The sequence below is a fragment of the Rhamphochromis sp. 'chilingali' genome (assembly GCF_963969265.1).
Source record: "Rhamphochromis sp. 'chilingali' genome assembly, chromosome: 16".
NCBI classification, from domain to species: domain Eukaryota; kingdom Metazoa; phylum Chordata; class Actinopteri; order Cichliformes; family Cichlidae; genus Rhamphochromis; species Rhamphochromis sp. 'chilingali'.
The window spans coordinates 3521845-3544763 of record NC_137943.1 but is presented as its reverse complement, the minus strand read 5'-3'; the positions used below and the strand labels follow the sequence as shown (position 1 = coordinate 3544763).

Here is a 22919-nt window from a genome sequence, read left to right as displayed (position 1 = left end):
TTTGAGCAGGAGCTGAATAACGTGACTGAAAAAATCGCACAGTGTCTGCCCAGCTTTAGGTGTACTGTCATCCGAGACTTGCACCGCAGTGTCGGCGTTTGTTTCCCTGTTGGCCATGCTTCTTGTTGTGGTCATCTGTTGTCTTCCGGTATTTTCTCTGTAAGCGACCTTTCCTCGACCAATGAGATGAGCGGTAATCTGAATTGTCATACTCGAATTGTCATAAGTGTGCTGTCAGCTCATTGGTCACAAAGCAGGAGAGGGGCTGGGAATTATGTTTTCAAACAAAGCGTTAATTCCATAAACATTTATAGACTACTTTTGATTCTCACTGTATTACGGGACAAAGTGCGTCCCTTATTAGCTCAATACGGGACGTGTACTTTTGTTTCGAAATACGGGACGATTCCGTTTTTTAAGGGACGGTTGGCAACCCCACCTTAAACTATGTTAAAACTGAAAACTTTCCAACACTTTCCTACGAATAAATGTTATAGTCTTTATGGATTCTTCCCTCCCTTCAAAACAACTCTGAGTGAGGTGATTTATTTATTTTTTTTGCAACTCCTTGAGTTAGCTTGTGTTAGCTAATGTTAGCTAAATGATGCTATGTTGTCCAGAACGGGCTAACGTTAGCCTACACATTGTCTTTTCATTTAACTGCTCTCTGGAAAAAACATCTCATCTTTGGTACCGTAGCTGTGTTTTTTGCCCAACATGCGCTGCAAGCAATTTCTTTTGCACTGCACTTACATTTGGCCTGAGCATCTATTCCCACAACAATCCGCACAAGTTGTCTGACGTGATCTGTGCATAACAACAGTTACAGCTTGAACAGAAAACAGCTCTAAATAAAACCAAAACTGTGCTTCGTACACTTTTCGGTGCAAGCGCTAATTTGTTCCACTGTTATTACAAACACATTTATAGGGTCTCCATTATATCAGCTCTTTCAAAAGCTCAGCACACTGTTGTTTCGACTCTCAAAGGTGGGCAGATGTGCCGCTCACAGTTTCCAAAGCGCTGTCTCTGATTGCAAAGCGGTTGTTTGCGTGAATTAGAGTTACGGGAGAAAGTCAGTCAAACTGACTGGGAAGCCGAGTGCTTTTAACCTCTGTGACATCACCGGGGCCATTTAGTAACTCGCAACCATGGAGGGCCCCAAATTTCCGCCCAAACTACGTATAAGTACCCATAATGTAAAACTGTAGCTTAATGTTTTATAAACAGAGCCATGTGTCTGAAATAAAACCTACTTATAAACAGCAGTCTGTGTTACACGCTTTCGCTTTGGCAGGTGAGACTGATTAGCAAAGGCTCCCTTAATTCTGTGTTTCTCCCTCTGTCTGTGGGCTCCCCCGCCCTAAATGAAAGGTTGGTTTTAATAGGGACCATGCTGGAAAGAGTTGATGTAATTGAGGGAGTTGCTTCTGAAGTGTTCCATTAAAATACACTTACATTAACAGCCTCCCAATTTAGTTAAAGGGAGGGGTGATTAATGTTAATAAAGGCACCTCAGAGCTGGAAAAGTGGCAGAGAAGTGCATTTGAGGTGAGAGCTGGCAACAGCGGAAGGAAGTATAAACATGTTTTGTTTAGCCAAGTCATCAAATGAACATTAGACTTTCCTATGTATCTACTTTAGAGTGAGGAAAGACCTGAGCTGTATGCTGTCTATTGTTACCAGGCGAGCGTGCAGGCAGCGAGGTTAATGGCCTCGCAGCTCCGCCGCCGTGTGTCTGAGTGTGCTGACAAGCTTCCCTGTGGCGTCAAGCAGTTTGTTTCTCTGATGTTATTTGACCGTTGGGGAAAACAAATGCAGCAGATAAATGGCCGCACCTATGCCAGGACAAAAATACTACTGATATCATTTTTAAGAAACCAAAATAACCGTCATGCATATTTCTGGCTTTTCAGGCATCCTGTGTTGATGTTGGCCCGATGCTGCAAAAACATCTCAGATCATGATGATCATTGTCATTCAGCTGAACCGGGAAAACATTTTTCTAATCTAGACTAGACTCATTATGGACATATTAGGATAAAGATTGTATTTCTGTTTAATTCCAGACAGAATTTTTAATCTGTGGCTTACTGCATATTTTTCTAAGCAGATGACTGTAGAAATAAAAAAGCTACAAAAAAAACAACCTAAACTAAACATTAGGGTTGGGGCAGAGCTGCTACTACTGCTTTGATGAAACTGTCTCTTTGTTCTGATTGTTCTCCTTGCATTTCGTTTGCTTTTTACAGAAAAGTAAACTTGGAAGTCACAAAATCCAGAAAAAAGCAGCTGTTTACATGTTCTAGTAACTGCACCTGCATACTTTCTATTAAGTAGTGCTTCAGTATTACTGTATAGGGGAAACAGCACTCGCCCCAATGGAACTTGAAGTCCTATTGAAAACAACGTGTTCCTTTTGTAAACATCGGTTCCCAGTGGAGTCAAAAAGAGGACTAAAGCACCATATGCTTTTGGGTAGGCCTGCCTTGTAATTAGGAAGTCAATACCGTACAAGAGTGCAGTTTGGTTTCCAGTGTTGGGTAAGTTACTTTAAAATAGTAACTCAGTTACATTACTAGTTACTTCTCTCAAAAGTAACTCAGTTACTTCAAGTTACTCGTTACTTTCGAAGTAACTAGTTACTAGGGAAAGTAACTTTGGTTTTACCCAGAATTCTCTTATTAATGTGTTGCTTCCCTAACTGGATACCCAGCAAGGATGCCAGTCTTCTAGCTTGCTTACATGTTAGCACTATCCAGCCACAAGTACACTGTGCCACCTAATGGCCTGAACCTAAAATAGTTAAAATGGCAGTGTAGTAGTTCGAGTGCAAGTCAATGATGAAATGAATGAAACTAAATTAGAAATTAACAAAGTTTGTTTTATGTGTCACTTTTTTATCTGTGTGTTTTAATCCATTTCTAATGTTTCAACCCTCTACAAATGCAAACTCATCATTCTCGGGTTGTTACAGCAGTGTCTAATCATTGTACGTAGTATCACTAGGAAGAAGCAGTGGATCACAAAACAACATACAGTGTGTTGAAACTTTTGAAAGATATTTATTTTTGCCATTTAAATGGACAGAAAGTATGCTTTTAGCAGTGCCAACATTAAACTGTACCTCAGACAATTTAGGACCTGTAGGTATCAAAGTAGGTATCAAAGTGCAAAAACATGTAGTGCAAAAAATGATTTAACATAAACACGGTGAGGTTTGTCCATTCTTTGTAAAGTTAACTGAACTTAACTTTGTAAACTTAACTGCTGAATTCCACCAACTGGAGACCTCATGTTCAGTAATAAAAGTATTTTCAGAGAAAGAGAAGAGAAATAAAATTAATTACAAGTATGTTCAGCCCCACAAACAGAAATAAAATAAATAATAACTATTTTCAGCTTCATAAACAGTCAAACCAAAATAATATTGCCTCCATACAGGCCATGTAGATAAATAAAATATAAAGGTATTTTAAGTGCTTCAGAAGCCCAAGTTTCACTTGGAAATAACCCTACTTTACCTTGTAGAGCACCACTGAAGGCAACACATCATCATCATATGAGCACTACTCAACTTTGGTTTCCATCAAACCAACGATTGTACCTCAAGAGGAGAAGCTTCTCAAACTTATGATCAGTCAACTTGTTCCTCTTTGGAGTGAGAATCAGGTTTCCCAGGCTGAAAAGCCTTTCAACTGGGGCACTTGAAGGAGTAGCTGCATTAAGTTTAAGAGAGAGTTTCTTTATCATTGGGAAATGATTCAGAGAGTCTAACCCTGTTGCTCCTGATTTGAGGTACTCGGCTACCTCACCTTCAGCAGTGGCATATATGTCCTCATTCTCTTCAAAGGAGAAGAACTCATCCTCTTTGCTAGAACCCGCGTGCTGTGTTGTGTTGGTGGCGCTGGTACCTGGTTGTAGCTGATCTTGCTCAGGGAGAAGTTTTCGACACTCTACCAGCAGACGTGCCTTTGCGAGGTCCTTCCGCGCCTGGTCATGTAGCCAACGAAGCTTAAATTTTGGTAGTGTCACAGCAGCCAGCAAAGCATCTTCACTTCCAAGGACATGTGCAAACCTTGTTTTGACTGCCTGTAATAACGACACAGTAAAAGTGCAAAAAACATTTTTGCATGAGAAAGTATGCATTGTTTCAACATTAAATTAATTAAATATTAACAGCATGCTGTAGTTTTATATAGAATGTATTTTAATTTGTAAATAGTGTGTATTTTACTACGTTGTATTTATTTTATTTATTTATTGGGGTTAAGTATCTGTAACTGTAACAGCATTCACTTGCATGTGAACAGCACAGCACAATATAAAAAGCAATTTCATTAAAGATAAACACAAATGAAAATATCATCTCTTACCTGGACAACTGTATCTGGTAGCCCAACAAGAATTTGCAGACCATTTTTTATAGCCAGAGTCTTGGTCATTAGCGATTCCAGTGTGGGTAGGAGTGTGCCATAAAAACAATGGTCTTCTCCTTGAAGAATGTCCAGTGCCACAGTAAGTGGTTTCATGACTGCACAGTACTCTCTGATACACTGATGCTCCCTCTCATTGAAACATTTCAACCGTAATGTGGATGAGATTGTGTTCAGCTCCACCACAGGTATCTTTGAAATTCTCTCCAGAGCATAATAGAACGAGTTCCACCTTGTTGTGCAAGGTACTAGTAGCTTCTTTGCAATAATGTCGTCCACAATCTCAGCAGCCACTGTGGAACGACTGGCCTTGTTCCACAGCCCTGCACATTTTGTGGTGGCACTTCTGTAGATGGTTTTTGTTGCAGCTTCAGACAATAGCCACTTCTCCACATCAGTGCAAGAGATAAGATTCATTGTGTGCGATGCACATCTCTGATGTGGCGGTAAAGAAATTGCATCATCAGCATCATCAGCAGCATTCTGCAGCACATCCCCAATTGAAACAAAAGTCACCCCATCCTCCTCAGATTCAGAGTCATCTGACTCAGGTGCTGGCTGGTACACTTTAAAAGCCTTGACAAAATTGGAGCCATTATCCGTTACAGTTGATGTGATTTTAAACGATAGGCCATGAGATGAGTTAATGTTGTCCAGCTCAGATGCAATACTGTCATACGTATGTCGACCCATAAATCGCCTGCATGCCAGCGCTGCTTTCTCACGTTTCATGTTTTGTGCATTTATCCAATGCGCGGTCACACCAAGAAAACCTTTATTATGCACAGTCCAAATGTCTGCTGTTGTGGAGATGTATTCTACCATGTCAAGTGTATTTTTGAGCTCTGACTCCATGTTGGCATATTCTTGGTCTAGGAAACTGGAAAATATCTTTCTGGATGGTGCCTTCCCAGCTCTCCCTCGCACAGGTATATGACTAATCAGTTGTCTGAAAGCATGGGACTCAACCGTTGAGATGGGTTTCATGTCTTCCACAACATACCTGGCAATCAGCCTGTGTAGCTGGGGCTGGGTGATGGACTGTGCAGCAGGCTGTCCGAAATCAAGCTTTCGTTGTTTTGCTGGAATAGCATCAACGGAGCTAGAGTCACCGACGTTGCCTTCAGGTTCTTTTTCAACTAAGTTGGTAGATGCATGCTGTTTCTGAAGATGTTTCATCAGATTAGAATTGCTAGTCTTTGATGTCGAAAGAGTTTTAGAACCTCCACAGAGAGTACAGTTCACGACAATATTCCTGTCTTTTTCCAACACAAAGGAGAAATAATGTGAATATTTCCAGGAGAGAAAACACATGCCTGGACCATCTTCGACTGCCGCCATGATTGTAGCTTACGTCACAGTGTCACGTGCCCTTTTTACGTCCAGCACGGAAACTGCAGTCGTGGTGCTTTCCTTTGTACTCGGGACTCAGAAATTCGGGACTGCAGATGAGCTGCATATGTGTAGTAGTAATTTGTTTTTGTAGAGAGCTAGCAAAACAAGCGTTTTCGAGGGCGTCGCCATATTGGAATCCAGACTTCTCCAACGAGGCTAACCAGAACACCGTTTACTCGAGTGTGACATTATTCCCAGGCTCGTGTTCCGATTTCCGAGGTAAGTTAAACGCAACACACGAAGTAACGAGTAACGACCCTATCTAAATCCCAGTAACGAGTAACGCGTTCCTGATTTTGGCATAATAACTAGTTACTGTGCTCGTTACCACAATAATAACGTAGTTACTGTAACGCGTTACTTAATAACGCGTTAGTCCCAACACTGTTGGTTTCACAGTCAGATTTATCTCTCGCTCATCACGTTAGGTTTCAAAACATCAAGACGGCAACTGCAAAAATGCTGCTGGGCTTCAACGTTGGACTTTACTAACCAATTAGTGGCATCGCTGTGGCTACATTCAGCTCTTGGTGCCACATTTGATGGAAATGAAAATAGTAATCAATAGTCAAAGTGAAAAAATGATGCAGCAGCCTAGTCAATTTTGCTGAAATTTCATTACAGCAATTCAAAATGGTAATCAGTTAGCCTGAATACTGGGGCATGCTTCTAATTAGACGGTGGATGGTGTCCCGAGGGATCTCCTACCAGATGTTGACCAGGGCATCACAGACCTCTTTGACAGTCCGAGGTGCAGCCTGGTGGCATCGGATAGACTAAACCATAATGTGCCAGTGGTACGAGCGTGGGAGCCAGTCAGTGGTATCAATTCCTTCTTCCTGGGAACTGCCTGAATACTTACCATATGAAGCCAGGCATTGTTGTGCTCCAGGAGGAACCCAGGACCCACTGCACCAGTGTAGGGTTTGACAGAAGATCCTGGTACCTAATGGCAGTCATGGTGTCGTTGTCTAGCCTGTAGAGGTCTGTGTGTCCCTCCATGGATTTACCTCCTCCAGACTACGCCGGGCAAGGAGCTCAGGGCCCACTAAAGGACATCAGGCGCTCAGGCCACCCTCAAGAAGTCTGTTTCTGATTGTTTGGTCAGACACATTCACACCAGTGTCCTGCTAGAGGTCATTTTGTAGCTCTGGCAGTGCTCATCCTCTTCCTCATTGCACAAAGGAGCAGATACCAGTCCCGCTGATGAGTTAAAGACTTTAGAGTAGAGTACCCTAGAGTAACTGCCTGTCTCCTGGAATCTCCCCCATGATCTTGAGACTGTGCTGGGAAAAACATAAAACCTGTTGGCAATGGCATGTGTTGGACTACCTGGACAAATTGCGATCTGTGCAACCTCTGCAGGGTCCAAGTATCGCCTCATGCTACCAGTAGTGGCGTTGCCCCTAACCAAATGCAAAACTAGCAAAAATTCAGTCAGAATAGACGGGGAGGAAAAAAATGTCAGCAAGCCTCCACCTCTAAAAGCTTTCATTTTGGGGCTGTCTCATTGTTGCCGCTCTAGTGCACCTGTTGTTAATTATAATAACATTAAAGCAGCTGAAACTGATACTTGAACTGGATACACTCTAAAGCGACAACATCAATATCCCAGAAAAGTGTTCCTTCTATTTATTTATTTGTTTTTTGAGCACCTATGTGTCTGCCTCATAGAATGGCATTGTATTGCTTATATTCTAACTAATATTGGGACGTTTTACAGTAAAAAAGCTGTAAAATGCCAGAATAATTGGCATAGCTAACACTGTATGCATTGACCTGGTACTTGGTAAGAAATTGGTAGGAGGCATTTCTCATAAACATCCATGAAATTAGTCCTTGCTGTCCTAAACCCTTGTTGTAAGTCTCTTTAGTTGTGGTTTGTTCTTAAATCAGCAGTTTTGTGGTACTTGAGAGACAATATAGCTCTCCCATCCAAACACCTCAGGTCTGTTGTGCTGCTGAGAGTAAACAGCAGGGTGGACACAAACTCACACACACCCAGACCACAAATGCATACCCACGCACATTTTCATCTTCCCAGATCAGTTCGACTTGTTATGAAGAGAATTCCCCAGTTTCCCTGTCACAAACAATGAGGACAGAATAAACGAGATTTTCATTAGCTAGTCAAAATACAGATAACAAGAGCCCCGCTCAGGCTCTGACTCAATGTAAACTCGTATCAGCCAAGTAAGCAATATCTGGAAACAAATGAATGAACAAATGTGGCTTTATCTTTCTTGTGGCGGCAGATATTCAGATCTGCTGTTTTTAGAAATGTATCGGATCTCACTGACGAGAACCTTTGGCATTCTCCACGGGACATTTGTGTTGCCTTTTTCATGCAACATTGCGTGATGCTTTAACTCAAACCATAAACTCACCGAAAGACTGTCTCTCCAAGGCTCGACAATTCTCCTCCCAAGTGCCAGACCTTGTCATCGCCGGGGGAGCACCCGTCACGTTAGGCACACCGCCTGGCTATTGACTTCGAAACGCTAGATGTTTTGGCTTGGCTGAAAAGAAAGGAATCCTCGATCCTTCCGTCCCGACCGTGTCCTTGGTTGGACTCGGTGCCCTTTGATGAACTGAAAAATATTTGATCCTTTTTGTTGAGTTTCTTTCTGTTTTTCCTTGACAGTCTCTCTAATCAGAGCGCTTGCGATAATAAGTATTGTTATAGTTGGAATTTCTCTCAGGAAATCATAATCATAATCACCGCAGACTGTTTACTTTGCTCGCTGACTTTTTATAGTTGAGACAAGGATGAAAATACACACACACTTGAAGCAGAAGTGCCTTTTTGCTGTTTGTCTGCTGGTGATTTATTGGTTTCTGTGATACTGAAGAATGAACAGAAATATATAAATATTTACACACTCTGGTATAGACTTTTAATAGAAAATTGCATTATCAGTATCAGTGCACATTGTTATGAGTTTGCTTACCAATTACATGAACCTTATCAGCAGCATCAGAGGCAACCCAGGGGGCCATTGACTGGTTCCTCTGCAGTTAGAGTATTTTTAGCAGTTTGTGCGTTTTCACCTTTTTTTCCCATTTGTAGCCTGCTCACATTGTAATACGTGATACTGTAATTAATAAAAAATAGACCATTATGTTCCCTAAATGTATAATGTATACTGATGTTGTTCAGTATTAAAGATAAAAAGCTCTGACAGATCAGTGAGAAAGCATTTTTGTTCCACGTGTACATTAGATTTTAAATGTGACGCGTTACTTCACTGACTTCGTTTATTAAATTATAGTTGCAATTATATCCTGTTACAAAGGCTCTTCAGTTACCTTCAGGCCAGCCAAAGAGAAAGGAGAAAAAACATTCAACTAATGCACTTGCTACAATCAGCTGTTTTCAGAGTTTTGAAGTGGTCTACAGCTTTTGGGTAGAGATGATATGGACAGGGCTTTTATTTTTGTTGCACAAAAGAACAAGAATAAAGCGGGACTGAAGCAGTGCAGGATCATCTAGACAGAGAATGGAACAACAGGTAGCCACCATCCAAAGAAGAGCTTTCAGTGTCTTTTAAGAAGCCCGGAGATGATTTCCTGAAGACTACTTCAAGAAACGTCCGAAGAGAGTTCAGACTGTGTTGAAGGATAAACGTGGTCATATGAAATATTAACTTAGATTAGAATTGTGTAAACTCAAGATGCTCTATTTCCACATATGTTTGCAAATGCTTTCATAAATCGCTAATTCCCATTTTACAAGAAATCTTTATAGAAATGAGGGGTTGCAACACTTTTTCAAGTTTGCTGCTTGATAGTTAGATATCACTTAAAGCCTAAATTTATGAGAATTGACTTTAAAAAGTATGAATTAGCCCCAAAAAGGTCAAAAACCTTATCTGACCTAAATTTGGTCTTCGCAGTCTTTTGCAAGTCCAGTTGACGTCACGCAGGGCTGCTACTATTAGATGACTCACTGGACCATTCTGTCTCCTTGTACCTGTGGCTCTATGATGTTTGCTGGATTTCCCTCTGTGTCAGATCAGTGATTCATGAACATGGCTTTATTTATTTATTTATTTTATTTTATTGTGGAAGAAGTTGCAGGGAGGCATTTCTGGAAAGTGGGGCCAATTCTAAGGAAAGATGGTGTTGGTGTCAATAACCTCTTTTGTTTTTGTGTTTTGTGGGTTTTTTATGCACTGTCTGTGTGTGTGTGTGTGTGTGTGTGTGTGTGTGTGTGTGTGTGTGTGTGTGTGTGTGTGTGTGTGTGTGTGTGTGTGTGTGTGTGTGTGTGTGTGTGTGTGTATATACCAGCACCCAATGGCACACAGTTGCAGCATAGTTCAGGTCTTTTGTGCTGAATGTTTTCCTTTAAACGCATCAGGATGGATAACCGCTGTGTTGACAGTCAGACTGTGGGGCAAGACTCTTCATCGCAAAACTGCTGAAAAGTGCTGGGCTTAAGCCGGAGAGCGAGCTCTCATCACCAGCATCTATCCCACAGAAAAGAAAAGTCAGGTCAGTTTGAAAGTTTGAGGCTTGTGATGAAAAAGCACAATGTGTATGGACATTACAGGACTCCCAGGGAGCAATTAAGCTCTGGCTAATTCTATTAAAAAAGGTGATCTTTGGGACAGATTTTAAAATTTTTCATTATTTCTACTATGCCCTTTGACGCCCTTCAACCCCAATCCCAGTACTGGTTTTTAGTCCCATCCGCCTCACCCTTTTCACAATAAAAGACTTACAAATATTAGGCCAGTGGCTAATTCGTGTATGTCTGTATGCCTGCTTGGATATGCACGGTCAAAACCACACAAATGTTTGGGGTTTGCATCGGTTTTTTGCAGCTCTCACGTTGTATTGTGGAAACCATTTTCCATCCCTATAGATGCACAAGAGTTTATGGTGACAGCCGTTGCTATTTGGAACCTGTGGAATGTTCCTCAGCTTTCCTGAAAAATGAAAGCACAACAAACCACATTTATGAATATTGAAATAAATATCCCCTATTTCCCCAGACCACTGACATGTGTGTCAAAATATTGGGAATATAAAGAGGTTTCAGAAAAACTTTATGAATGGCAGTCTAACTGCGGACTACCAGCACAACACAGAGCTGCCTGTCTACTGAGAGGCAGTGCAACAAGGCTGGCATCATTAAAGTAACAATTTCTCTGCAGCTGCAGACAACATCACTAAGGCTGTCCACATTAGGCTTTAAAGACAGTCCAGCAGTGTATACAAAGTACAAGTGCAACATGTTGCTTCTCATGTATCTTTACATGTGAAGTGATTTGCAAAATCTGCCAAAAATAACACAGACACTGATGGTGTCTTGCCCGTTTGAAGGGAGCTGTGGTGTAAAGAGAGCACTGCTTTTCCAGAAATAACATGAACACACACACACTAGGAAATAGGGTGATGAGCTGTATGTTTACAGAACAGCAGTTAATGCGGTGTTGGCATGAGATGGGAGATGAAATGCAGCAGAATCCACAGGCCACCGCATCGGTATTATTGCAGCATGCGAGTCCATTCAAAACAGCAGTGAACTGCAGCTTAACAGCAAAATCAAACGGTGAAAAAAAGGACTTGTGGGTTATCATTTGAATGGGAGTTTGACAAGTGGATATTAGCTTGCCGCAGAGACTGGAGGAAAAAAGTCACAAATAAAAAAACATTTTTCTTGTTTGCTCCTAGTGGTTGGTTTTATTCAAAGTTGAAATCCAGATCAGACTACAAATTCTATCCAAACTGAGCATCGTATAAAACCAAATGTTCTAGGTACCCCAGGAAACGGGCACGTGGAGGTTTACCAGGCTGAAGCCCAAAGCAGAATCTCATTGCTGAAGAACGGGCAGGGTTCAGAGGTCATGTGATCAAGGCCTTCGCCTTCTGCCATGATCACGTTTAACAACAACAACAACATCAATCTTGTCATTGAAGAGACTTTCATTGTTTGACTATAATATTATAGACTAATATTTGTGGAAAATAAATAAAAAATTGCAAAATAGGCAAATTAGTTATTGTCAGGCAATCATTAATGTTCTCTCAGGTCTTGGTAATCAGGGAACAAAGAACATGATCATTAAAAATGACACAACAACAGCTACCTTTGTTTTGATAAGACTTTTCTAAGGCTTCGTTACCAACTATGAACACTTTTTACAACATAAAAAGCATTAAAAACTTCAAGATAAAGCATTAAAAACTGAGCATTACCTGTACAAATGAAAGCACCATTAGGCTACATGCACTTATTGGTGCATGGGTCAGTAGGTAGCAGTGTGTGGCACACCTCAGCCACATCTAGATGTTTTCACGAAGGGTAAAGAAAAGCGTTGTTCATCACGTTAGTAGAAAGTAGGAAATTTGACCCAGATGGCAGTTAACTTTTGTTTACATGGGACCTTTGATTTACTGCAAATAGATATGTTTATCTTTAAAGTGAGACCAGGTAACTTCTCGAAGAACAAAGAGCACATTCTTCCTCTCACTAATGAAACGCTGAAACCACGAACACATCATTAATCTTTTCAGGACTTTCACTGCCTTAATTGGTCTGGTGGAACCAGCTCATGCTAGCTAATGTTAGCGAACTTTAGAACTGTACAACAGTGGCACTAACATAACATCCATCCATCTTCATCCGCTTTATCCGGGGCCGGGTCGCGGGGGCAGCAGCCTAAGCAAAGGCAACTAACATAACAAAGTGTGCTTTTTTTGCTTGATGATTCCTGTCATGTTTCCTTTGGTCCTACACGCCACCTCTGCCGATTTCTTAGATACCACAAAAATTGAATAATTTAATCCAACTTAATCAACTTTGCACAAAAGTAATTTGCACTGAAACATCTGCATTGACCACTGCACCTCTAGACAGAAACCACCCCTACTGCTCATTCCGTTGCTCCTTGGACTCTAGCATGAACTCGTGTATAAATTGTCAGTGCTCAAACTGTCTGTCTGTGTCACTCTTGTACTGTGTATTTATATTATTCATATGGTTATTTTATTACATAGTTTCTTAAAATATGCTAGCATATATGCACTTTTACGGAGCTGCTTTTTAATCTTGTTATACCGTGTATAATGATAATAAAGGCTTTTATTATGCTTTCACTCTGCCTCCAGCAAAGGCCTGGGCTGAACCAGGGTCTGTGTGCAGCCCGAGTCCACCATATCCTGGTGTATACCCCCTTAGCACCTTAGTGGCACGCTGTACGTCCCTCTGAGACTGATGGAGGGTGTTGAAGGGCCAGCACCACAGAGCACCTGTCCCACTGGGCACTTTCACCTCCAGCACTCCTGCCCTGACACTGGTGTGGCTCCCAGTGAGTAAGGAGCAGTGTCCATGGGCGCTGGGAAAACAACACACTACTCACAACCAAATTACTCAATGCTGGTGGGTGCTGCTCTGCAGCAGCAGGCCATGGTGGTCATGGGGCCCAGAGCTGCATTTGAGTAGTAGGGACCGGTCGACTTACCACTGCCAGTTACGGCTGCCTCCCAGACTCTTTTGGCCAATAGGTGATCCTCTGACCGCATCACAGTGATGTCCAGGCCGGCCGGCCGGCAGCAGCAGGCCCACTCTGTGATGTCTCCTGGAGGTCCCTCCACAAACTGCTCGAGAACAATCATATCCAGCAGCCGAGGCTCTCCCTTTGGCGTCACCTAGCCGCCACATTGTGCTGGCGTCTGGCGTAGGCGAAGGGCCAATCCCCCGGCACAATCTTATCTCCCCAGAAATTATGGCACAGGTCTTCACGGGGTGAGCCCCAGCCGATCCACCTGGGCCTCCCCACACAGCAAAGGGAGTTGCCACAGAGACGACTCCTCAGCAGGCCACTGCTACACCACGCCCTAGGGGTCATCTCCTTCCATCCAGTGGAGCGTCCTGCAGCTGATCGAGTTGTTGTTGCTGCACCACCGCCTGCTCCCAATACAGGGTGGCCAACTGTGCCACCATTTTCACCAGTTCCACTATTGTCTGTGTTGGTCATGGGTCCACTCTCCCACTGCTGTGTTTCGGCACCACTGGAACAAAAGGACCCAAAGCACACAGCATTGCAGGTCCAGTGATCTTTATTTCCAGTGTTTTCGTGCTTTTCTAGGAGCAGCTTTCCAGCTGCCTTCTTCACTCCACACCACACACCACTCCTGTCAGATCCTGGCAACCTACTGAAACAGGGAAGCCATGATCAGGTGATGAAGAGCAGCTGTGTGGGTCAGCCTCCCCTGACACCACACCCTGAATCCACTGCTCCACCCGTCCCCTGCAGCTGAGCCACAAACCACACCCTGTCACAGCTTGCAAATCAATATTAGACTGGACATAACAGCAGTGACAGAAGCAAGGAAGAGAGAAAGCATCATGAGCAGTTTTTCTGCTATGTCAACAGTGTCTGGCTGATGGCTCATGTCGATTCATCCTTAATTTTTTAACTTGGCAACAAAGGTTTCCTGAGATTCTTTTCAGTAGTGAAGTCTTATAGGCACATATCCAGCTTAACTTTTTCTTCTTGCACTCCATACTAGAGCAGCTTTATATGATCCACAATGCAAAATAATCCTTATTTATTTCACCTTACTTCTGACTGGTTGTCTCTTTGTACACTCTCTAAGTGTGCTTGTTCATCACACTGACTGCAGCTCTCATGTGTCAGCAGTTCAGTTCAATTTTCAACTCAGCTTTATTTATATAGCACCAAATCACAACAGTAATCACCTCAAGGTACTTTATGTTGTAAGGTAAAGCCCCTGCAATAATAGTATAGTTCACTAGTGTAATGCACTGTGGCTCTGGTGATGCTGTGGCTCCGATACGTCCAGCAGACTTGTGATTTGGTATAATGGGACCGTCTGCCATGGAAGTGGTTCCTTGGCTAAAGAATGAGCAGAAACTGTGCGTGGAATGAACAAAATCTTCTCTCGCTGCCATTTTCTGACCTTAGACAAACACTTGACAAGGTTTCACTTCAGCAGCCAAATGGGCTGATCAGGCTTAATGGTTATTTATTGCACTGTGTCCCAATGAGATGTATTTATGTGAACTCTGCGCATCATGTTACTTGTGAAGATGATTATTCAGCTGGCCTGGTTTGGTCAAAGGACAAGATCGAGCATTTCATAGTCTCTCCTCGGTCTCTTGACGGTATTAGAGCAGTCCATCAACTGCATTTCTTCAACAGGACCGGTGCTTTAGTTACCCCTTATTTCTTCATTCATTCATTTTTCCACAGTTTTACCATCATCGGTTCAGACCTTCAGAAGCCGCTGTGTGCTTTGGGTCAGATCTGGAATGTGTCGGTACCCTGTGTGCTGCTTCAGACAGGAAGCAGGAGTGGATGACTTTGGTTTTAGGTTCTGTGATACAGTGATGTCACTCTACAATAACAGCAAAGCCACACTGTGATTTATGGACTGCAGACAGTCAAATGCATCTCATGGCGATTGAACATCAACACTAAGGTTCCACTTCCCTTCAGCTCCTTGGCAGCAAGCTGTTCCCACAATTCTGGTTGCTGACTATCTTCTTGACTTTGTAAAAAACCCTTGAAAACGACCAAAGACTGGGCCGCCTCGAGCGCTGGTTGAATGCTGCTGCAGTAATCTGTTGAAAACAATTTCAGGCAGTATCAATCAGCCCCAATATTAAAATCAGTAACAGGTGAAGAAAATAACTCTAATTTCATTACAAGCACTGCTCTGCTGGGAAACCTTGGCTCTTGGCATACATGCGGATGTTGCTTTGACACAAACCGCCTCCCTAAAAATTGTTGCGAAACCAAGAACATGCCTCTCCCCATAGTAACGATTCTCCCCAAAGGGAGAACGATGACCTGTGCAAAACCATCCATGTTAGTCTCAAAAACCATGACAAGACCCCAGTATGTTGGTTCAGTCCTGAAACTCCCCAAATCCAAATCTGACTGAGCATCTGCAGGATCTGCTGAACGAGTCTGGTCCGTTGAGACCTTTCCCCCAAGATGCAGAATCCGGTGCACCATAGGACACCTTAACCCTGGACAGTATTAGGCAGGTGTCTAACAGTCTTGTGCCCGACCTCTGTAATTATAGGTTGGTTTTCCTCACCTGTGTCGGAAAACCAACCTATAAGGGGCGATCGTGGCTCAAGAGTTGGGAGTTCGCCTTGTAATCGGAAGGTTGCCGGTTCGAGCCCCAGCTTGGACAGTCTCGGTCGTTGTGTCCTTGGGCAAGACACTTCACCCGTTGCCTACTGGTGGTGGTCAGAGGGCCCGGTGGCGCCAGTGTCCGGCAGCCTCGCCTCTGTCAGTGCGCCCCAGGGTGGCTGTGGCTACAATGTAGCTGCCATCACCAGTGTGTGAATGTGTGCGTGAATGGGTGGATGACTGGATATGTAAAGCGCTTTGGGGTCCTTAGGGACTAGAAAAGCGCTATATAAATACAGGCCATGTCCTTTGTAGACTTGGAGATGTCTTCAAACATCACTGAGTGAGAGTAGTGTATGCTTATTTATTTTTAATGTGACTGACTGACTGCATTCCTACACAGTTCATTACCAGTTGACAAATACAAATATCTCAAATAAAGTCTAAACTTTCATTTAGTTGAAAATACAGCTGCTCGTATTATTTCCAGAACTGGATCCACTGAACATATAACACCTGTTCTTAAACAGCTTCCAGTTCACCTCCGTGTCAATTTCAAGATCCTGCTTCTCACTTTCAAAGTGCTTCATAACCTCGCTCCTCCATATTTACCTGATCTTCTCCATACATACTCACCCCATCGTACACTCCGCTCTTCTTCAGCTTCCCTCTTGTCTGTTCCACCTGCTCGCCTGACTACCACGGGACTCAGAGCCTTTAGTAGCTCCGCCCTGAGACTTTGGATGCACTTCCACCAGATCTCTGGACCACAAACTCTCTCACCACTTTTAAATCACGTCTCAAAACCCATCTATTCAGAATTGCATACAGCTGATCTGTCTGTATTAGTCCATTTTTACCTGCCTCAGCTTTTATACTTTTATGCTTGTGTGGTTTTGTTTTGTTTGTTTGTTTGTTTTTTACTTTATGTCTAAATTTTATTTTGCCATGTTTATTAGATTTTATTGCTGCTATTGTTCTTGTTTTATCGTAAGGTGACCTTGAGGGTATTAAAGGCGCCTATAAATAAAATGTATTATTATTATTATTGTAAAATAAATATTCATATACAGTGTATTTTATCTGATTTTCTTTCCAGCCCTACCATTTTGGAGTAAAGCTTTTAGCATTTTAAAGGCTAGCATGCTACCACCACTTAGTGCTACAAGCCCTCATAAAACTTCCTAAATCAGCTAACATTTCTGATTTTCTGATCTGACCATCAGTTTAGGAATCATCATTCATCTGTTTGTCGTTCTAAATATGCCAGTAAGAAGATCCGTAAGTTCAACAATACTTGGTTCATTTATAATTTTGCTGATTTTTGTTTTTTTGAGGTGGAAAATGAAAAAAACGATATTAAAAACCGACTAACTGGATTGCAGTCTTGTGGCTCCATGTTTTTAGTGATGCATCCGTCACATGCAGGCTACTGACATATGTCAAGTATATACTTTTTGTGTCCATGTCTTAAAATCATCCACAACCACACTTTAATCCTTTATCGTCTTTGTCCCAACAGGAAGGCTGGCCTCATCCTCTCGCAGCTTGATGAGCTCTCCCCATGGTGTAAGGGTCTCCTTCAAGAGCCAAAGATCGGTCTTCGCAGGATGTCCCTCAAGTTCCTGTCCTGTCGTTACACAGACACCAAAGTCTTTGGGCTTAACTGGTCAGACATGGGCCAGGATGTACAAAAGGCATGTGATGAGCAGACGCTCACTGTCATGTATAACGACTACGGCGAGCCCAGGGAGCTCTGAAGGTTTCAGATTTGATTTAGACGACAACAGTTTACTATTGCAAATTGCAGTATTTGTATTTGTTGTCTCAAATGCTCCACATTATTTGAAAAAGCCATTAACTTTTTTAACTTAAATGGCTCCTGAACTAAACATATTTCATGTATTACGGTATCCAGTGGTCTCTAAAGTCAGCTCTAAAAATCAGCTAAGAAAAAGGTCCTAAATGAATCCACGTCTCTTTGCTGTCCTTTGTTAGACCTGAAAGACTTTAAGTTAGTGAACATAATGCAGTCGTTGATGCTTTCACCAGAAGCATCTTTCTTCTTGAAGTTGATCAGTTCTCACTGGTCATTCTTCACTGCATATAAGACTATGTTGTAATAAGTATTTTCTTTACTATACATTGTGATCTTATGGCCTGAAGCATCATTTTAGGTGAAGCGAATAATTTAGCATCAACACAAGCTTTATATTCAAATCAAGGCCGGTGTGTTTAACTTAGTGGGCATCAAAATCCACACAACTCCAGCTCTCAAATCCAACTAACCCCACAGTTATCCAGATTGAATCATTTGAGTGTAGGATGTCAGGCGATGGTGTAAATGATACTTACTTGTGTTTTGTTTGATCATGGCTCGTATGGAATTATGAAAGACGATTTGTTTTTTGATCATTTCAAATCTGTGAAACAGAAGGAAAGTGATTTTTTTCTCTTTAAAGCATTAATTTGATCCACAGAGTCACCTAGAAAGAAAAAAAGTGGTTTCATTCTGATTGGACATTTTCAGATTTAAACAGCTGCTTTGTGCCTACTTAAATCCAAAAGTACCTAAATGTTTTGGGAAAACACAGGAAAGTTGTCCGCCAACCATCGGTGGCTACAGGAAGCCTAGATGCAATTACTTGATTCTTGGACCTGATTTGTGATCTGGAGTCAACTTCATATGAAGTTTACATATAAAGTTGGCTTAAAAGAGTCTGTCCAGTTCACTGTAGCCTCACCTTCACTGGCACATTCCAGCAACGGTTATAAATGAATATTTTTCTGCTTCAGTTTTTAGTGGTTTTCATCCAAATGTATTATGAATGAATGCAGCACCTGCAGCAGGTGAACAGTTGTGCTAGACATCAAGTATCTGATGACGTGAATAGTTCTGGTATTGGCTGCTTAGCCGCGTGTAGTTCCTTATTCATCGGGGGCATTCTGCTTTTAGCTGCTACTCCTCCATGTATGTATTTTGGATGAAGTCAGCTTCACAGTATGTAGTTACAGACCTTTTGTCTGTTTTCTCATCTTTCCAACATGCCGAAGAGTTCAAGACATGCAATATACTTCAGGATGTGTCGTACATGATACTGGGAAAAGGCAGTACCTTATAAAGTTCTGTTTCTATAACAAAGGAAAGATTGCATGTAGGCAAATAGAGATTTACTAGAAAAGCAAAACTTAGAAAGGTTAATTGTGTAGATAATAGTCGGAATTATTTTAGTAGTATAGACATTCAAGAGAAAGCCCTGTACATAACATTCAAAGTTTTAGTGATATAACCTGCTCAATGTAGTGTTATTTGCATTTAAGCTGTAGTACAGAAGGTGTAACAAGCATCAAAAACACATGATTTAAAATCTGTACAAATCCAATAAAAACTGTCAAAACTATCCTTCTTCATTGTTTTCAAGTTTGAATGTGATTTAATCCAGTGAATACTTTCAAAATGATCATTCTGTACTTAAGCTGTAGTTTAACAGCAGTTTAATCATCTTAATTTTACGTGCGCTAATCTGGTGTGTTTCTTGCCAGCTTATTCTTATTTTATTTGAATTGACTCATGTTATTATAATATGGTATTTTGGTTTGTATTGTATTAACTGCTGCTAGTAAGTTATAAATTAATAGTTTATTAAACTTTAGCAAATAGTTCTTTTACTGTTAACGGGCAAAACGAATACTTAAATACTTATTCTGTGCTGATTTTGTGCTTCTGGTGACTTTCCATATTTGTAGCTAATCACCTAATTGTGAGGGTGAATGAATAGCGTCTAGTTACAAGTTACAAATGCCAACTCTCACATTAATGTTTTATTATTACTCACTACTTTAATGATAACCCAGACGGCTAATATTAGTCATTGATAAAAGTTAACCAGCTAACATTAACAGGTGGTCCAGATTGAACATTTATGATAATTCATTAATAATTTAATGTTTCAAAACAACAGTTTTATTGACGAAATCTTTAAAAGCAACGCTGTATGAAGTTCTGTCCTAACTGCTCTGTTAGTATCAGTACTGCTGTGAATGACTTCATCTGATAGTCATTTTTAGTATCAGCCAACATCATTTTTTTTTTAGAATTTTGTTATCAAAAGGTACCATTAAGTGTCAGTTTAAGTGAAATATCTAATAACTTACTAATGTTGTAACAGATCATATATATTAGATTTAACACAGATCAGATATAATAAGATGACACACGTTGTGTCAGAATGCACTCTAGTTTTGATTTGATATCATGACATTGTCTGTTTACAGGAAAAAGCTACTAGCTACAGTTTTATCCTCTATTAATTTGCCATTTATTAATTACAGTTATTTTTAGGTGTTACTGTTACTTTAACTGTAGTGGCCAAGTCAAAGGTTGATGTCAAAGAAAAAAGATATAAACGAGCAGGTGATTTTTAACAGTTCTCGTATGTGAATACTAAAATGAGCGCTTGTAGATTTTTGTATAGGCAGCAAATTATTTCAGAAATGCTTCACGTTAGAGCACAGTACGGTGTTTGACTTCTGTATATAAATGTACACCAATTGGTATTTTACATTTACATGTGCTTTACTAGATCCAATGATGTACTGTAATATCTGCTGTGTATCTCAGTCTCTGCACATTAACACACTGATGCCTGTTGTAAAACGACGAGCATACGGTTCTTAATCTTCTGTGATCTGTAGATGATACCTGGAATTCAGCTGAATTTTTGCGCTGAGCTAAACTGAAAACGAAATAACCAACAAAATAAAAAAAAGATATGGGGACCCATTTGAGCATTTCAGAAACATGAAACAACCATCTACTATCTGCATGCTATATTGTATGTGGCATCATAAAGTCGACTTTTTCACTTTGATCTTTGCTACTTCTGAGAACAATAAAAGAATATACTACAAAAAGTGGCTGTGTAGATATTTTTCAGAGCTTACTAAAGAGATTTTGCATGTGCACACTGATTGAAATTCATATAATTACTTGCAAGTTGTTCTCAGCAAGTGCTCACAAACTATTATATAAACTGTTGGAGCTACTTAACTATTCAGAGTTTTTGGAGCCACATTTGGACAAGAGGGTGAAATGGCAATTTATCAGCTAAAGCTAGCAAGCTAGGCTATCTAGCAGCATTACCGCACTGTACATGTGCATTGCAGAGAGAACTAGCTAATTATCAACAGACTAATAAAATCCTGGAATTCCACTCACCAAACCGAAAACATGCCTCTTACACAGGCAGAACCATACAACAAGAAATATAAATGCTACAATAGCATAAACACAATGAAGGTGTCCAGTTGAATACTTGGATTAGTGAAAGTGAAGCTGCCTGTGTTGTTTGTCAATCAATTAGGATGAGTTATAAAAAAATCTCTTTATGCTGTTACGAAGTATGAAATTATCCATAGAGCCCAACACTGCTGTTGAACCAGGCTGTAAATATGCTTCCCAGTGGTGTAAAGTTGGGTGGGGAGCCAACCTTAAGTAGAAGGACTTAAGTAGTAGAACTGTAGATTTAAATTTTTCATGTACTATGTTATGTTTGTTAGCTTAGCTGAATAGCACTAAAGGTTTCTATTTGTGGTCAGAGCATCTCATCAATACAACATGTAATTGACAGAATACAAGTCCACAGTTGTAAGGGTCAATATAAAGTTGCTATTTATTTCATAGAATATAAAGTACAGTTTTGTAAAATATGACAAACAAACATGATTATACTTACTATAGATCCAATATAGTACTGGGGTAGTTTATTATTTCTAGATAATGGACACCAAAAGCTGTCTGACGTAAACACATGCAAGCAGATGTCTGTGCTGAGTGGATGATGTGACCAGGTTTCCCAAAGAAGTCTCCCTCTTTTTGCTTTTCAGTATTCATCTTCATGTGCCGATATGTTTCAGTGAGCCCTTGAGCCAGTAATATTTGATGCTGCTGATGTTGTATTTATATAAGTAAACATTCTCTTTTGGGGTTCTTCTTTTTTTGGGAAGCCCTATGCACACATTGTAACCTACTGATACACGTTTGTAGTAGAAATATTACTGACCTGTGTGGCTAATAGGTGATCTAATACATGTGTTAGGTGATCCAAATATATTAGTCTATATATGTTAGTCTTTACATACATGTATCCACTTAAATTCCTAACGACTACAAGGATCCGAAGCCCGTTCAGGTACAATGACAGCATTTGGGCGGATTCCATGAGGAAACAGGAGACTTTGCCTCGGCATTTTTTAAATACAGTCACTGTAATTGTGTTTTTCCCTCGGTAGCTCTTCCTGTGAGGACTGTGCCTGTACTGGACAGTTTCAGGCACATCCAGTTGTTTTAGTTGTTCACTTCCCCGAGACTAATCATTTCCAGAACAGTACTCGAGTCCATTTACAAAAGTGATTTGATCCAATTATCATGGTTTGAATTTCAGAGGGGACGATAAACTGTTCAGCCAGGCTCTAATGTTGAAAACAGAATTATCTTCACAAATCCAATAGTGAAGATAACCTTTAACTTCTTAACAGGGAGAGAAAACATATTCATGTGTGGAGGTTGTTTTGCTGGACTGGACACAGGAATTCGAGTTTCAAACCACCATGACTCATATTTAATGCAGCTTTAACAGTAAAATGTCCTTTTATTGTACAACGTCCGACTTCAATCACAATCGCTGCGTTATAAAATCTTAAAAATGGGATATTCTGTGTTTGTTGTGGTGGATATTCTGTGGTTTGACTCCATTTAACTAAAGTTCAACTTATATCATCCCTCCATCTTATTGTGTCCCTCCTCCCTCCAAGTGCTTGGCTTTGCTCTTGTTCTCTTCTGCATCCGGATCCCGGCAAGTGCATTCATCCTGAGTGCAGTCAGCTCCAAATTGAATGACCTGTCAGTAAATAAACACAGCATTCAGTGCGTGGCTTCCCAAAACTGCTATATATCTTTCAGTCTGTGGCTGAA

The 22919-nt window shown here is 41.0% G+C and overlaps 2 protein-coding genes across 3 annotated transcripts in view; one reads left to right on the top strand and one right to left on the bottom strand.

Moving 5' to 3' along the window:
- The window catches only part of astn1 (astrotactin 1), a 518487-nt gene extending 499966 nt beyond the window's left edge, over positions 1 to 18521 (top strand). For both annotated transcript variants that reach the window (XM_080907209.1, XM_080907208.1), the window contains exon 24: positions 17469 to 18521. In XM_080907209.1, the coding sequence (XP_080763335.1) occupies positions 17469 to 17706 (238 nt within the window). In that variant the 3' untranslated portion in view covers positions 17707 to 18521. The remainder of the gene's footprint in view (positions 1 to 17468) is intronic.
- Positions 18522 to 21602: 3081 nt separating this feature from the next.
- The window catches only part of pappa2 (pappalysin 2), a 99818-nt gene continuing 98501 nt past the window's right edge, over positions 21603 to 22919 (bottom strand). The window contains exon 27 of the mRNA XM_080906587.1: positions 21603 to 22845. Within this exon, the coding sequence (XP_080762713.1) occupies positions 22735 to 22845 (111 nt within the window). The 3' untranslated portion in view covers positions 21603 to 22734. The remainder of the gene's footprint in view (positions 22846 to 22919) is intronic.